Source organism: Peromyscus maniculatus, chromosome 15, assembly GCF_049852395.1.
Source record: "Peromyscus maniculatus bairdii isolate BWxNUB_F1_BW_parent chromosome 15, HU_Pman_BW_mat_3.1, whole genome shotgun sequence".
NCBI classification, from domain to species: domain Eukaryota; kingdom Metazoa; phylum Chordata; class Mammalia; order Rodentia; family Cricetidae; genus Peromyscus; species Peromyscus maniculatus.
The window spans coordinates 12,576,641-12,592,371 of NC_134866.1; the positions used below are offsets into that span (position 1 = coordinate 12,576,641).

Consider the following 15,731-nt stretch of genomic DNA (forward strand, 5'->3'; position numbering starts at 1 on the left):
GTAAAAAGACCCCCAAAGAAAAGTGGCCACTTTCTTTCCTAGCCTCCTAGCTGGAGCCCAGAGATGCCAGAAAAGTAAGGTCTAAGCCGAAAATGTCCTTGGTTCTGTCGTGGACAGAGGCTTTGAGAAGCCAGCAAGGGGTGGGCTGTTTCCTTAGCTCTTTCCCTGAAGGAGCACTCTTTCCAGGAAGACACACTCAGGCCACAGCCGCGGCTGCAAGAACTGGACTGACAGCCGTTCCTTCCCTTCCCCTCCATCAGTGAAACATTATGACTCCACAGCTGTGTGGCTGAGGGCCCGTCCCTCCCTGGGACCCTCCGATACAGCTGTCTTCTTCCTCTCTTAAGCCCCCTCAAGTAAAGTAATTCTTCCTGAAATCACCCCCTGTGGCCTGTGAATTTCACTGCTCAGATTCACAAGACAAGAAGGGGGTGGCTTTGGTGGCCACTGAGCTTCCGGGATCCTCACCCCTCAAACTATATACAACAAAAGCTAAGAGATGCTCCCTCTAGTTCAAAGACACCCTGGTATCCCCCTCTTCACCGCCAAACAGAAACAGTTTTAAATAAAACAGATCCCTGTTTATATCTTTGCAGAAAAATGGGTCTCCATGTATATTTTGTCAGGGACATGAGAAGTCATGTTTGGGAGGGAGGAGGCGTCCGAAGGAAGCCGCGGGCTCAGTTTCAGCAGCCAATGTCTCGTGTGCACATCTCAGTTCTGAAGGAGGAAGCCATGATGTCTTGCCAGCGTGGAAATGCCTAGTAACAGTAGCATGCGAAGGTCACGGGTAGGATTGCCTCATGGGGGAGAGCACCGTGGAAGGACAGGGGGCAAGGCTGGAGTGACTACCACCTCCCAGGGAACTGCTAAGCCATCTGCTGAAGGGCGACTTCATGAAAAAACCACAAGAGCCGGCACCTGAAAAGGACAGCGGGGGTGGGGTGGGGGGGGTGGCGGCTTTGGGACAGGCGCTCCCCCGGCAAGGAGGAGGGCACAAGTGGGGAACCCTGGGAGGAAGGATGACTGACAGCAGCCTACAGTGCGGAGAGGTAGGGACTTCTGTAAGGTCAGGCTGGCCAAGGGTCGGCCTGCTGAATACAGCGGCCGGTCATATGCATCCCAGAAACATCTTGGGTTTCTGTGCTGGAGAGCCGGAAAACGCATAGGATAAGACACCGACATTGCACCTGATACTCTCCGTCTGGCCTGCTGGCCATCACAGCTATTCCACATCTGTCATGAATAACTGGTGAAGACGTGGATGCTACCATTTCCTTTTCAAGTGTATTTATGGTAAAATAATAATAATAATAATAATAATAATAATAATAATAATAATAATAATAAGCATCTTCAGATGGAGTTTTATAATCCCCGTTTTTCTATAGAGACGAAAACCATTCCTCTGACTGAGGTTGGATGACATGGTCAAAAGCACATGTCTTGGAGTCACACAGTACTACATGGAGGAAAGACGACATGTCTAACATGTCGAACAGCAGGGGGCGCCATGCACCAAGCACGGAGAGGGTGCTGGGTGCCACACACCTGCCTGCTCCACAGGCTGGATCTACAGCACGTTTGATTCCAGGTCTTACCAGAGCTGCAGGATGTTGAGAAAGTTCCACACCCTAGCTTCAGGGTAGCTTTTCCTTGCTGACTTAACAATCAACCCAGAATTTGAGGTGTAGGGGGAGGGGCAGGGTGCACACAGACTCAGTTCAGCGAAACGAGAGTTCTGTGGTTGGGGGTGTGGTGCAACCATAGGAATGTAACTCTATGTAGCAACACAGTGGGCGAGATGGTAACTTTGGATTAAGTGTTGTTTACTACACTTAAGATGTTTTCTTAGGGGCTGGGGAAACGGATCAGTGGGTAGAGCTCCTGCTGTGTGAGCCTGGGGACCAGAGTTAGATCACAGGCACCCACCCATAGTTGGGGATGCCTGTTGGCTACCTGGAATCTCAACACTTGGGAGGCAAAGACAGGGGTTCTCTGGTAAAAGCTGCCTGACTAGACTGGCTGGAACTGGCCAGCTCCAGCCCAGCAGGAGATACTGCCTCAAAAAATAAAGTAGCCCCCGGTGGTGGCACATGACTAATCCCAGCACTCAGTAGGCAGGGGCGGTGGATCTTTGTGAGTTTGAGGCCAGCCTGGACTACAAAGTAAGTTCTAGGACAACCAGGGCTACATAATGAAACCTAATCTCAAAAACAACAAAGAAAGAAACAAACACAAAACCTTTGGAGTTGGAGAGTTGGCTCAATGGTTAACGCACCAGCTCCCCTTTCAGAGGAGCCAAGTTCAATTCCCAGCACCGACCTGGGTGCTCTAAACCACCTGTAAGTCCAGTCCCAAGGGATGCAACACCCACTTCTGTCCTCTGAGGGCACCGCATGCATGGGGTGCCCAGGCAAATACTAATACACATAATATTAAAGTAAAAATTATCTAAAAATAAAGTAGAGAGCAACCGAGCAAGACATCTGACATCAACTCCACGTGAACACACACACACACACACCTGCATACACCTGTGGACCCACACATACAAACACACAGAGTACATATACGTAAATGCCATCAAATTTAGAGAAAAAGGAAAAAAAATGTTCAAAAAACTGCATCGTAACAGCATAAGATGCTTGACGTCTGTTTTTTCATAGCACATGTGGATATGCACAGTCTAGTATGAAGAGGGCTTGGGGACCAATTTTAATTATTTCAAATTTTCTGAATCTCTCCCACAAATCAATCTCCCAAATCTGCAAGGGGTGCGGAATTAAAAAGCCAGACCCTGTCAGCTTCCAGAGAGAAGCGTGGAGGGGAGGGAAACAGTTCGGTGGGGACAAACTCGGCTCAGTTACCTCAGGCCGAGAGCTTTCCCTGTGATTTCACATAGTCCCCATCCAATGCTGGACCAGCGATGCTATCACACCCTGTGACCGAGACTCAGCGGGCCCCCCCTCACCCCCCCACCCTGGCCCGGCCCTTTCCAGGATGCCCTAAGGCACTGGAAAGAACCCCGTCCTGTGCCTTGGTATGAGAGAGCGGCAACCTCTGTTCCTTTACCTTCCGCCCCATTCCTGCCCCTATACGCACAAGGGAGTCATTTTCCTCCGCGGGATAATGGGAACAATGAGGCAGCAGTCTCCGCCTCATGGTGCGGGGGAGGGGCAAACAGCAGAAACAAAGGCTGACACAGGCAGCCTTTGTTCTAGACAAAGGGTCAGCACGGTACCAAGGCTGGGACCGGCCCCAGCATCGCCCTGGACAGCTGAGCGACAGCTGCACAATGGGGCAGTTGAGCAACCAAGAGGTAAGACCGGGTCATGCCTAGGAGCTCCGCGGCTAATCTGGACCAAGAGGCCACCAGAACAGAACCACTGGGAGTGGTTTCCAATCTTTCACAGCTTGGGTGTTGCCATGGTCTAGTCAGGAACAATGGGATGCTACCAGACAGGAGGTGGTCCTGAAGTGACCGGCATATAGACGACTCTACCTATTGAGCCAAAGCAGACGACAAAATGGGGAGTCAGGCAGCCCTTGAATTATGGTCAGTAGCTCCCAGACGTGGACCCTGAAGACATGAGATGCTGTGCAGACCCTGATCCCGGCTTCTGACTCCTGACCTGGGCGTTTTGGTCACCGTGCCTCTCTATCTACCCGTGGTGTGTGACTCAGACGCACAGGCAGACCTCAGGAGCAGGTGGCTGCCTGGCTCTCCTAGGGAATCAGATACTGTGGATATCAACATGGAGGTGACCTTGTTACCTTTCAAAGGTGGAGGCCAATTGGGGGTGCAGAGGCAGAGCTCCTACATCTTTTTTTTTTTTTTTTTTGGTTTTTCGAGACAGGGTTTCTCTATGTAGCTTTGCTCCTTTCCTGGAACTCACTTGGTAGCCCAGGCTGGCCTCGAACTCACAGAGATTCGCCTGGCTTTGCCTCCCAAGTGCTGGGATTAAAGGCGTGTGCCACCACTGCCCGGTGCTCCTACATCTTTGAATTCACTGAGCCCACTGGTATTAGATCACACTGAGCCTATCAATCAGCACTGGAGGTAATCTGTGACTCATGAGAAGGATGCATGTATTAAAGGAAGATCTGACAGAGCAGATTCTGTTGCTCTGAAGCCTGAAATTCTAAGGCTTTTGGACTAAGATCTTCAGAGTACCAAACGCCCTCCTCCTCAGGTCTGGGTGACCTCCGCTGCGATGGCACTCATGTGCCTTCTGGCGTTGGGGCTTGGGAGACCAGCTGGCTGTGGAGTGAGTTCAGGTCTGGATTGGCAAAAAGACCCAAGAATGGCCTCAGGGGATGCATGGCTGCCCTCTTCTTCCCAGAGGCTACACTATCTGCTCTCTTTAAACTGTTCAGGCTGTGGCATCCTGCTGTGGCAGTGTGCACCAGACTAGGGCACAGCACAGACTTAAAGCCGGAAAAGGTGCACAGACAGCATGAGAGGATCTGAAAGCCAGGCGGGAGGGATTCGGAGCATTCCGTGATAACATCCAGAGGCTCAGATCATGCCCTCAACTTGCTGAAAAACTCCCACGTGACAGCGACTTCTGGAGATGGCTGGAGCCCACTAGGATCCCAAAGGAGGATTCCACGAGGGGCCAGTTCTGGACTGCCAAAATAATATGGCTGCCTGGATCTTACTGGGCTCAGGCTTATTTTGGTGCCCCATGGCTAATCCATAAACACTTGTGGTCTTAAGTTAATGAAAACTCAAGTCAAAGGTGACTTGGCGAGGTCAGACCTGATTTATAGTTTGTGTTTCATTTTCTCAGAAGAGCTACAAGGAAAAATAAAAGAAAATGTCATGGGTTAATAGGTAAATAGGCTTTTGCACATTCTACTGGTATTTACATGGTCCTCAAGACAGTCCTCTGTGACATCCTGAACAACATGCTGTAAGAAATACCAAATATGAATCTGATATTTTATTGTATCGAATACTATAAAATTTGTGTTTAGGTCAAGGAATTCAGTTATTTTTAAACCCTATCCTGTAAGACTTTATGCAAATGTCTGATCCTCCTCACCCAATAATCCCACCGCTTTACTCTAAGAAGTTGATGGCTTGGAGCAGTGACCTATTTCCTATTCCTCCTTCATTTCCTGTGCACCAATTCTTTCCAAACTAGCCAAGTGAATACGATTGTGAGGTTGGACCCCCCCCCCCCCCAGCCAATGGAGGAAAAGGTTCAGCCAGCACCTGAGTTAGAATAGAAACCAGGCGCACTTCCTGCCTGCCCTGGTGTGTGTTTGCTCTTCCCCAGCTCACCCTCTTGATCAAGACCGAGTTTGCCTCGTCCAGACCCTGCAATTGGAGTGGTCATCTCTTTCTTTGCGGCCCTTTCATAAGAGCTCCTTTTTATCCTCCAGGGACACACCCCAGGAATCTTGGGGGATGTGTAAAAACCATACATAATACCAAACCCTATATATACTGATTTTTCCTGTGCCTATATACCTAACATAGAGTTCAACTTACAAATAAAAAAGCAGGCGATTAACAACTAATAAACAACAACACTAGCTGTTATGTCATGGTGTCCTGACGATACTTATGTCAGGGTGGCCTCTCTCAAAATACCTCACTGTACTGTGCTCACCCCTCCGCTGTGGGATAGTACCAGTGTGTGTGATAAGATCAGTGGAGGGGAACAACACAGGCCTGTGATCCAGAACTACAATAATTCAAGAATACGGCATGTACGAAATCACTGCGGTGTGATCTGCCAACAGCAGTCAACCTCACCCGTGACATGGCCACACGTTGCTACAATCAAATGCTAGAGAGATCGAACTCAAAGGGAGGAAAGGCTTTTTTGGCCACCACTCCAGCGGTTTCAGTCTGTCACAGCTGGGCAGGTGTGGCCGGAAGAGCAGCTCCCATCACAGGGCCAGGAAGCCGAGAGAAGACCCATATGCACTGGAGACCTCTCCCTTTCATTCCACCTGGGGGCCCAGTCCATGTCACGGTGCTGCCTAGACTCAGGACAGGTCTTCCTGCCTCCCTTCCCCTCTGGAGAAACGCTCTCAGACACACCCGGAGGTGTGTTGTAACAATCACCCAGGTGTTTCTCAAGCCACCGAAGCTGACAAGGTTAACCCTGGCAGTGACTAACATGCCTGGACCACATGCAGAGTGGCAACACTGGACAAAGGGTAGATTCACGTTCTAGGCAGGAATGAACAAGACGGCATGGGATTTCGTTATGCTACTCAGAATCGTAGTTATAAACTCTCTGGAACTTTCCATATCATATTTTGGGGCTGTGGTTGACCACGGGTAGCTGAAACCGCAGAAGGAAAATCTATGGGTAAGGAGAGATGACTGTATTTTATTTTTCTCTAAAGTACCCGTTAGTACCTGTAGTTGGAGGTATATGGACCACCCAGAGGTAATACATAGTCCCTAATCCCCACAACTACTAAATATACTTTCTCTGGTAACAGGTGTGATTAAATGAAGGATTTTGAAATGAGATCATCCTGGTGGATCCTACATGCTTCAATGTCTTGCTGAGGGTCCATGCATTCTTCAGAGCTATCAGCTAAGATCCCCCTCTACACAGAGAGAGGCTCTGGCAGCTTTCAGTGACTGGCAAGCAGGTTTTCTTGTCACTTATCACATATGCTATCTTTTAGTCCAGTGGTTCTTTGGGGCCTCAGAAGGGATGACAAGATCCCCAAGAACAATTTCATGGCACTATTCAGAGCTCTTTCTTGGGTCTGGACTAGTGACCCATCTGATCCAGAGCCCTTAGAACAGAATGCATGGAACAAAGCCCGGGGGAGCGTCCCTCTCCCTGCTGGATTCCAAGAGTAGCTGCACTCGGTCATGCTGAGGTCCTGGCAGAGCAAGCCAGCACCCTTCTGCTGACCCGAGAGGGGGCTGATTCTTCCAGATTGTTCCTGAACCAAATCATCTCTCACCTCAGCAAAGGTTTCCAGTGGCAACTTAGCATTTAGACCAGGCACTCTGGGTCTTTATTGGGCTGGTTTTACCCTAAGCTTAGTTGGTAGATTTTTTTTTTTTATTTTAATCTTTTTGAAGTCTCATGTAATCCCGGCTGGCCTTGAACTCATTATATAACCAAGGATGATGACCTGAACTTCTGACCCTCTCTCTTTCCACTTGTGGCGTGCTGGATTATAGGCATATGTCACTGTGCCCAGTGCTGGAGATCAAAGCCAGAGCTTTGTGTGGCTAGGCAAGCATCTTACCAAGTAGCCACACCTCCAGCCCTGTATTTTGAGGTAAGTGTCTATGTAGAACAGGCTGGCTTTAAGCTCCTGGAGATCAGTATGTCTCTACACCACCATGCCCAGCAAGATAATATTCCAAAGAATTGAGATACTTTCAGATTTGCTGGGTCCCCACCGGCTCCATGCAAGGCAATCCATCTGTTTCAGGCTCTCAAGGGGAGGAGAAAAGCTCTCACAGGAAGAACCTCTAACGTGAAAGCCTTCAAGACAAGCCAGGCGTCACATCCTCGAGTCTCTCTGACATTTCTTGGGGGTTGTCAGTGGGGTTGGACCCAGCCACATTAGAGCTGAGAGCTGCTTCGTAAACACTAACTCCCATCAGGGTCCCTGGATGGGTTTGGTTTCTGTATTGAAGCGGATCTACTAACACCCATTTTTCTCATGTCCACAGAGCATCTTCAGGCATGCTTCCTGATAGTACACTAATTATCTTCCCGATTCCTTGCTCTGTGACAAGCCAAATGGATCCTGGTCCAGCCACTTCTCTCTAGGACTTTTCTGGTCTCTAAAGGTAAATTGAGGATGGAACGGAGCCTGTGCAGTGGGACTTGGTAGGTAGTGCCATGTCTCAGTGGGTGATGTATTGGAATGTAATCCCCACTGGGGGGTGTTAAGCGGGTGGATATATAATCTGTCCGGTGTTTCAGGTGGGGCCTCAAGGAAGTGATCGCCGTTAGAGTGGACTCTGGTTGGGGAAAGACCAGACCCAAGCATAAGTATTTGAGGACCTCGACCACAGAATGTGAGGTTCACAATCACAGGAAAGACTTCCAAAACCCTGGAGAGCGGGTGAGAGCTCCAGGGTTTGGGGCTCCTCACTCTCCTGTTTTGAGTGTCCCCATACCTCTGCCATTCTGCCCATCATCATCATCATCATCATCATCATCATCATCATCATCATCAACAACATTATTTTGGTTTTTTGAGACAGGGTTTCTCTGTGTAGCTTTGCTCCTTTCCTGCAACTCACTCTGTAGCCCAGGCTGGCCTCGAACTCACAGAGATCCATCCGCCTGGCTCTGCTTCCCAAGTGCTGGGATTAAAGGCGTGCGTCACCACCGCCCGGCTCCATTCTGCCCATCTTTCTGTGGCAACCTCCTGTCTTTTTTCTGACTGGCTGACCCCCCCCCCTCCCGGCCACACCCTCCCCATCTGTCGGATGGTTTATTTCCTCGCTATGGTCCTTGCTGTTTTGCTTCACCGACTTTCGTGGGATCCAGCATTCAGGGCGGGTTGGGATGGCCGGGTAGACTGTTCACTGCACAAAAGTGCCCCCCCCCCCCCCCCCCCCCCCCCCCCCCCCCCCCGGCTCCGCTTGCCGAGGTCCATCTGGACCAGTGCCTGTTCCTACTGTGTACAAAGGGGCTTGGGAAGGCCTCCAAGGCAGCCAGGCCAGTGTTTTGTGTAGATTCCTTTCCACTTCTCCTGGGACGGAGGGGCCCCCATTCTTGGCACCCGCTCCCCAAAGCTAAAGCACTGGGGAATCCGAGAGGAGAAATACCAGTGCTCTTCAAAGGCCATTTGTGACGTCAGCCGGAAGCCGGTCAACTGCGAGCAGCGGAAGCTGTTAGGGCTCCCCGATGTACCACAAATTGTTACAAGTGTCAGAAAGAGTTCAAAGGAAAAGGGACCCCCAAACAAGTTTTGGGTTAACAAGTAAATGCAGTAAATTGAGCGGCCTGATTTCTTGGCTTTCATGGAGCTGACCTGGGTCCTAGACACATGTGGTCTGTCACCTTTTGGGGATACTTATTCCCTACCAACACTACTACTGGGGAGACATGTGCCACGCTGGTCACCGTTTTTACTTCAGCCCCAAGTCTAGAGTCCAGCGGGAACCACGATGCACTCTGTGGTCTTGCACGTGGCAGGGGTTTCCAGCTCAGGTAGCCATTTCCTCCCTCAGCAAGGGAAGTCTTCCTCATTGCCGACTCTGCACCTGCCTCTCCTCATGCTCCTAACATCATCTATCCAGACAAACAGACTTCTAGGACATGCTGGCTGTCACAGGACCTAATCTTTGACACAAAAGTAAAAACAACCGTGGCTCTCTCTGAGGAAAGGCTCTGGCGGCCGAGTGGCCACCGCACGGACGGCCACCTGGTCTTTGAGGCTGGCTTCTCGTCTGGATCACAGCCTCTCCTGTGTGGCTGCAATACAGCATTCTCAGAGGGCAAGCCATCCTCTGACGCTGTTCGAGTCTACTCCCCTCTTCCTCTTAAGGGCTTACTTATCCGACACTCTACTCATTGGAACTGGATCCTTTAGCTCCACTAACGATCCCGAACCGTTCCCTTATCTCACGGGATCTGGCGGTTCCCAGACCGGACAGTTCTGTAAACTGTGATCCGAAGGGTGAGCAGCAAGATGCTAATGAGCCACCATAGCAAGTGTTGCTTTTCTGATTCACAGTCCTCCTGAATAACATCTTCGTAGAGAGCAGGAGCCAGAGACAAGGTGTGACAACGCCTTGGTTGACTCATGGGTTATCATGGATGGGTTATGTGGCCTAGGGACCAACCACATACACACAGACCTGCCTTGTGTATGTCAGAGACTTAAGGGTACCAGTAGATATGCAAGAATTAATGTGTCATGTGATATCAAAAGGTACACACACACACACACACACACACACACACACAGTTCAAGGTTCAGTATAGAAAAACCCAGTTTTACATTTTCTATGTGCTTTTTAGAGACAATTCCTCTGGCCAAGATGTTGGATCAACAGGCTGAACTATTTATTATACGGACAACTGAGCTACAAATTCAAATACTGTAGCTTTTCAGGCTGAAGAAACAATTTCACCTGGAGACTTGGGGAGGTTAATGGGGCCGAGTTCCAGGTGGCTGAGCTCTGGCAGGTTCTATTCCTGGGCATGTGGACGGATCACTATCCTAAGTTGTTTCTTTTTCTGAAACTTAAAGGTTTTAACTGTTCATCTCCCAATCTTCTCACAAGGGCTTCCGTGGCCGTTTCTAAGGTAGACTCATAAGCCAGTGCTCCCTGCACGTTTTCTTGATCTGGCATTAAAATAAGAAACCAAGATGTGCCTGGGAGAATAAGGATTTTTCCAAATCCTGCCATTATTTTAAACCTGCTGAAGATCAAATTTGCAGAGGTTCAAGTTATTGGCTACAAATCACAGTGGGAAAGGCTGTCCTCACACCCAGTGTGGCCAAATTCCCCTTCACTCAATTCCAGCTACAAGCAGGTATGTCCATGTGAGAAAAGACAGGCTGGGGACTCTGGCAGCTGAGTCAATGACAGCCCCCCCCCCCCACACACAACGACAGCCCCGAACTGTCAACTCTCCAAGCAGATGAGGCTGTCCCAGGACCTGGCTTCAAGTCAGCTTTGGACTCCAAGTCATTTAACAGTCTCCAAAAGCTGAGGCCTGTTCCTGGAACAGAAACTTCTCTGGTTTTTTCCTAAAATACCCCTTTGAGCAGTTTCAAAGTTTGTTCAGTGTTTTGCTAACATTTTAGGGAACTATGGAAAAACTGGCACACCATAGGAAGAAAGAAAAAAAAAAAATTGCCAACAGGGGAACAGGTCGCCTGGGGTCAACTCCAAGCACAGATGTGATCAGAAATTCCCTCCTAGCTGGGAGCCCTGGGTTCAGTGTGTGTCACCCATCTCACAGGGACAGGTGGCCGGAGGGGGAGGGTTAGTGGTGCTGGGTGCTGAGGACATGATGCTATGACTCAGTGATTCCCAGAGGCTTTGTGAGCAGATACCTTGGGTGCTCCCTGTCACACACTATCCAGGTGCTGGACCAGATAGAGCGCTGTAGGTTTTGAGTGGCCGCTGGAGGCTTGAAACACATTCAGGGCTAGCTTTTCAAGGATGACCAGCGCCGCTCATCAAGCTAAATGGCTCTTAGGACGATGGTGAAGGTGGCAGTTAGTGTCTTCCCCGTCTCAGGAAGATACCCCAGCCCTTGGCCCTCTGTACTGGTGGTTAATGGTGACTGTGCAGTCATTATACAGCATGTATAGATCAAAATGAAGTTCTGTAGGATTTTAGGAGTAGCATAAGCCACAGCAATAAAGGAAAACCGAGCTAAGTTCAAAGGAGCCATATTCTTTAATCCCTTAGTAATCACATGGCCCAGCTACCATCTAAATTGGTTTGCTTTTCCCTGCCTTTAGTAAATGTTTAAACTATCAATCTTAAAGTGTATAGTATGTCTTCTGGCTTTTATAGCCCGGGCCCTTGCCCTTTCCCTTTCCCTCTTGTTTTCTGAATATTATTTTCCACATGGCAACTTGCTAAAGCCGGGATGTGTCCTTTGCTCAAGAACGCGCACCCAGCTCCTTGGGAGGCAGAGGCAGGCAACTCGCAGTGAATTCTAGGCCAGCCTGGTCTACAGAGTGAGTTCCAGGCCAGTCCCGGTTACAGAGTGAGACTCCACTTAAGCAAAGAAAGTGCCCCCAGACTCCAGGGATTCAGTGGTGCTCTCTCTTATCCACAGGCCCGTCTTCTGTATTCATGCAGAGGTTTGGGAACTCAGGAGAGGCCCCCACAATATGGCCAAGTAAGTCAGCTATATGGGTACAATGTACTTAGGAATTTCTACTAGAGAAAATAAAATACTACTAGTTAAGCTTGGGAAAGGGCAGTGGTACTTACAAAGTTGACTGGAAGTTTAAAGGATGAATCGGAAATGATGTAGCAAGAGAAGAATCCTGGGCTAGGGGTGTACAGCTCCAAGACAGGGAGCTCACCTAGCATATGCAGTGCCCTACATTCAATTCCTAGAAGCAGGCGATGCCTGCAAACTAAATCGATGGCTATGACAGCTGTCTGTAAGCCCGGCGCTTGGGAGATGGATGCAGAGGATCCCTTGGGGCAAGCTGGTTAGCCACACTAGTTGAATCATCATGTCAAGGCTAAATGAGAAATAAGTAAGATAGAAAGAGGTCCAGGAAGGGGATATTCATACACACACACACACACACACACACACACACACACACACACACACACACACAAAAGATAGACAAGAGTATTATTCAATTTTATGCTGCCTTTCTTGATCATGTCTGCGGGCCTGGGAAGCAATGGAACTACTTTTATTCCTAGAGCCCATGGTCTTGAACAACAATCCGTCATTAACTAAGATGGCCAGGTATCACAGCATGGGCTACACGATTCTTTCTTCGAAGACGGCAGGTTCCCTCTTTGTGAACACAGCCGCTCACACTGAGGAAGAGGGAGAGCATGCGCGGTCCCCCACATCCCCCCTCTCCCCTTACCGTCAGTGACAGCGCCATGCAGACGAAGGTGAACTTTTTGATGTGGGCCGAGGTGACCGTGTTGCTCGTGTTCGCCAGTTTATTGCTGGGGTTATTCTGGGAAGAGAGAACGGCAGTGATGACGAGGGCTGGCTTACCCTTGGCTGGGCCCCCAGGGCGCAGAGAGCACCTTCTTTTATTTGACGGGCCTCAAGGACGGATTTCAAGTGACAGCTTGTAAGACGGCTGTCACGTCGGGTCTCTGAAACAGCTGTCAGGTTCCTGCCCAGAAACATTAACCAGAGGCAGCTCTGGGCTCATTCAGTCCTCTGCCCTTGGCACCAGGCTGCCAGCTCACCCCGAAGGGCCTTGGCGCTGAAGCCTGCTTCCTGACTCATGCGTCCCCTTTTGGCTTCAGCAGATCTTGTGCCTGGCCACCTGGGTTGGTGTCTCCTTAAATGCCATAGCTCCCTGACCTCTGGGGTCCTCTCCTCCCTACCAAAGGGATAAAACTTTCCCTGAGCACTTAAAGGCCTGCCCGGGAGCCCAGACGCACCTTCCCACCGTTATTTCTCCCCCTGCATCCCAAACAGGGCTCCTCACTCTCCTCCTACATCCACACATCCATCTTTCCTCCCTTTGCTGGATCTTTTGGTTTTCAAAATACCCCTCTCTTGAAGACCCACCCTCTTCCAGGACCATCTGCTGGGGGAAGCCTCTGTAACCTTTGACTTAGAGATAGTTTCCTGGCCTCACTCCTGATGACAATGGAGCTGTTTGGGTAGACAATGTGTCCGCACATTTTCAGACCCCTGTGCACCTCTGAGATTAAATACTGCAAATCTTGCCCACTCTCTGGCCCAGAAGCACTTTGCCGTCTTCCTTAAACAGAACGGGATCTCAAAGAGCAGTGGCTACCCTGAATTGTAGGCAAATCCTGTAAGCAGGTAGTCCATGAATCCTCTCACAGGTCACCAGGAAGTACAGAGGGAGGAGGCCTGCGGAGGCTGTCCCGGTCCACTGCCAAGCCTGCTCCCAACGACCGTGAGGATCTGGCCTCCCCCCAAGGGGATCAGAGAAGAACCCTGCTCCACTCCAGATCACCTTAGCTCCAGAGCTGACGGACAAAAGCTATGCATGACACCTGGCTCCACATCGGCTTAAGGGGGCTGGGGAGGGAGGTCCACGGTAGAAACCAGGCAACCTCGCCCAGACACACTTAGCCCATGCTGATGGCCGGTGTGAGGACTCCTGCAGAGCACTGTACGAAAGCACATACATATCTCTGCAGATGTGGTTGAAATGAGCTGGCACACCAGCGTTAGAGAAATAGTGCCATTCTACTTGCCTTGGTGAACTCTTTGATAGACACCAACCAAAAAACCAGAGAATTTGCACCCGTGGTTCATATTAGTTAGAAGCACTACAGTTTTCAAGCTCTTCTAGAACCCACAGAGAAGTCAAAGACGACAACAGTCAGACAGGGAACGCCGGGAGCCCACTCAGACAGAGGGGTCTAAGATATCGGTGGCCAGATGGCATTCCCAAATCGGCTTGGGATCACTCACTGGAATGTGTGGAAACAATGGGTGAGGTTTGAAAAGGATCCCAAGTAACTCCAGTTTCTGGCCAGAGGTAGGCTCATTAAAGGAAAATTTTCAAAGCTCCTAACCTCTGTGATCAAGAGTAAAACAATGTTTTTCTTGGGTGCTCCTGCTGAAGACAGAGAGTGTGGCATTGTTGACGTTGTATTATTATAAGGCAGCCGAAACCAATTGCAGATGGGACAGTCCCAGCCCAGAGCTCACCCATCTCAGTGCCTGCCCTTGTCTTTAAGTTGCATTGTATAATCTTATTAACCAAAGGGAGAACTGGAATTTAGCAAAGACTGACACCTGTGTTTGTTTACTAGGACTTACCTCACACGTTCCTTGAAATGAAAGCAGTGATTCTATCTACAGGTTGCATTAACTCACTAAACAGAAGGTCCCTCTCTTAAAGCGACCCAGGCCTTGCACAGTCTCGGGTGTCTATAGGAATCAACTAAAAATACTACCTAGGAGAAACTCTTCATGCTGCTGCTGCATCCAAATGTCTGTAACTGGTGGTGGGCGGGAGCCAACGGACGACTAAGGGAGGGTTACAGCAGCACCGTCCTGCAGAAGACCACTAGGCCGTCTCATGCGAGGATCCCTGGAGGGGCCGCTGCAGTTGAGAGGTGCGTCAGACTTTATGATGAGTGTGTGTACCCAAGGAAAGAAGGGGGAGGGAAATGGAGGAGCAGCAGGAGGCTGGGCAGAATGGAAGAATGCTGTCATGGGAGGTGAGAACAGTGTGTGTGTGTGTGTGTGTGTGTGTGTGTGTGTGTGTGTGTGTGTGTGTGTGTGTGTAGGGTGATAGACGGATGGTGGTCTTTGTCTAGACTTGGGGGATGCCCTGGGCTTAGAGTGTAGAAGGAGTTGTGTACCTTTCTTGGAACCTATATTCTACAAGTCTGGCCTTCCTAATAGACAAGCAAAGGAGATCTTTCAGAGCTGGTGCTGTGAGTAAAATGGAAAAGTTAGAAACCTCTGGCCTGGCCTTGTTTGCACGACTCCACGGGCCTTTTGTGCCCACAGGAAGATGGAGTGAGGGCTAGGGGAGGAGGAGGAAGCAGGTGTAGTATAGTTAAGAACCAGAGCTCAGCGGACCATTTTGACCTGCTGAAGACATTGGCCCTGGACTTTTCTCCCTGTACTCACTGGGCTCTTACTTGGATAACAGAAAATAGAGGTAGCAATGACTCTCAGCTACTGCTAGGAAACATCAAGGCAAAAACACATAACAAGTGGCAGGCTATTTGTTCCTCTTCCATTTTTTCTCTTAGAACATTACACACCATTATATATTAATAGTACACCTTGCTAGCTATTTGCTGCAGAGCAAAAGGCTGTAAGTTTAAACAAGAGAGGTACAGTGAGAAAAATGTTTACTAAATGACAAGCAGGACAGTTCCCACCAAGTCAAAGATGAGGTCAAAAGGGTTAGATGCCTCCCTTGGAGGGACCAGCAGTCGCAGAGGGTAGAGCTGCTGGCCACTGAGGTTTTTGGTTGAGTTGGAAAGGTGGGGTATGGAGCTGGAGAGATGGCTTCCAGCACCCACACTGGGTGGCTCACAATCACCTGTAACTCCCAACTCCAGGGGATCTGATGTCTTCTAGCCT

At 49.7% G+C, this 15,731-nt stretch overlaps 1 protein-coding gene and 1 long non-coding RNA gene across 2 annotated transcripts in view; one reads left to right on the forward strand and one right to left on the reverse strand.

Annotated features, from left to right (window-relative positions):
* Ankh (ANKH inorganic pyrophosphate transport regulator) overlaps positions 1-15,731 on the reverse strand; it is a 138,128-nt gene that overhangs the window by 12,932 nt on the left and 109,465 nt on the right. Inside the window, exon 8 of the mRNA XM_006979988.4 lies at positions 12,550-12,645. Within this exon, the coding sequence (XP_006980050.1) occupies positions 12,550-12,645 (96 nt within the window). The remainder of the gene's footprint in view (positions 1-12,549; positions 12,646-15,731) is intronic.
* LOC143268630 (uncharacterized) lies at positions 4,421-8,552 on the forward strand. Its single transcript, XR_013044676.1, has 3 exons — positions 4,421-7,275; positions 7,676-7,795; positions 7,932-8,552. It is a non-coding gene; the product is annotated as an uncharacterized LOC143268630 (long non-coding RNA).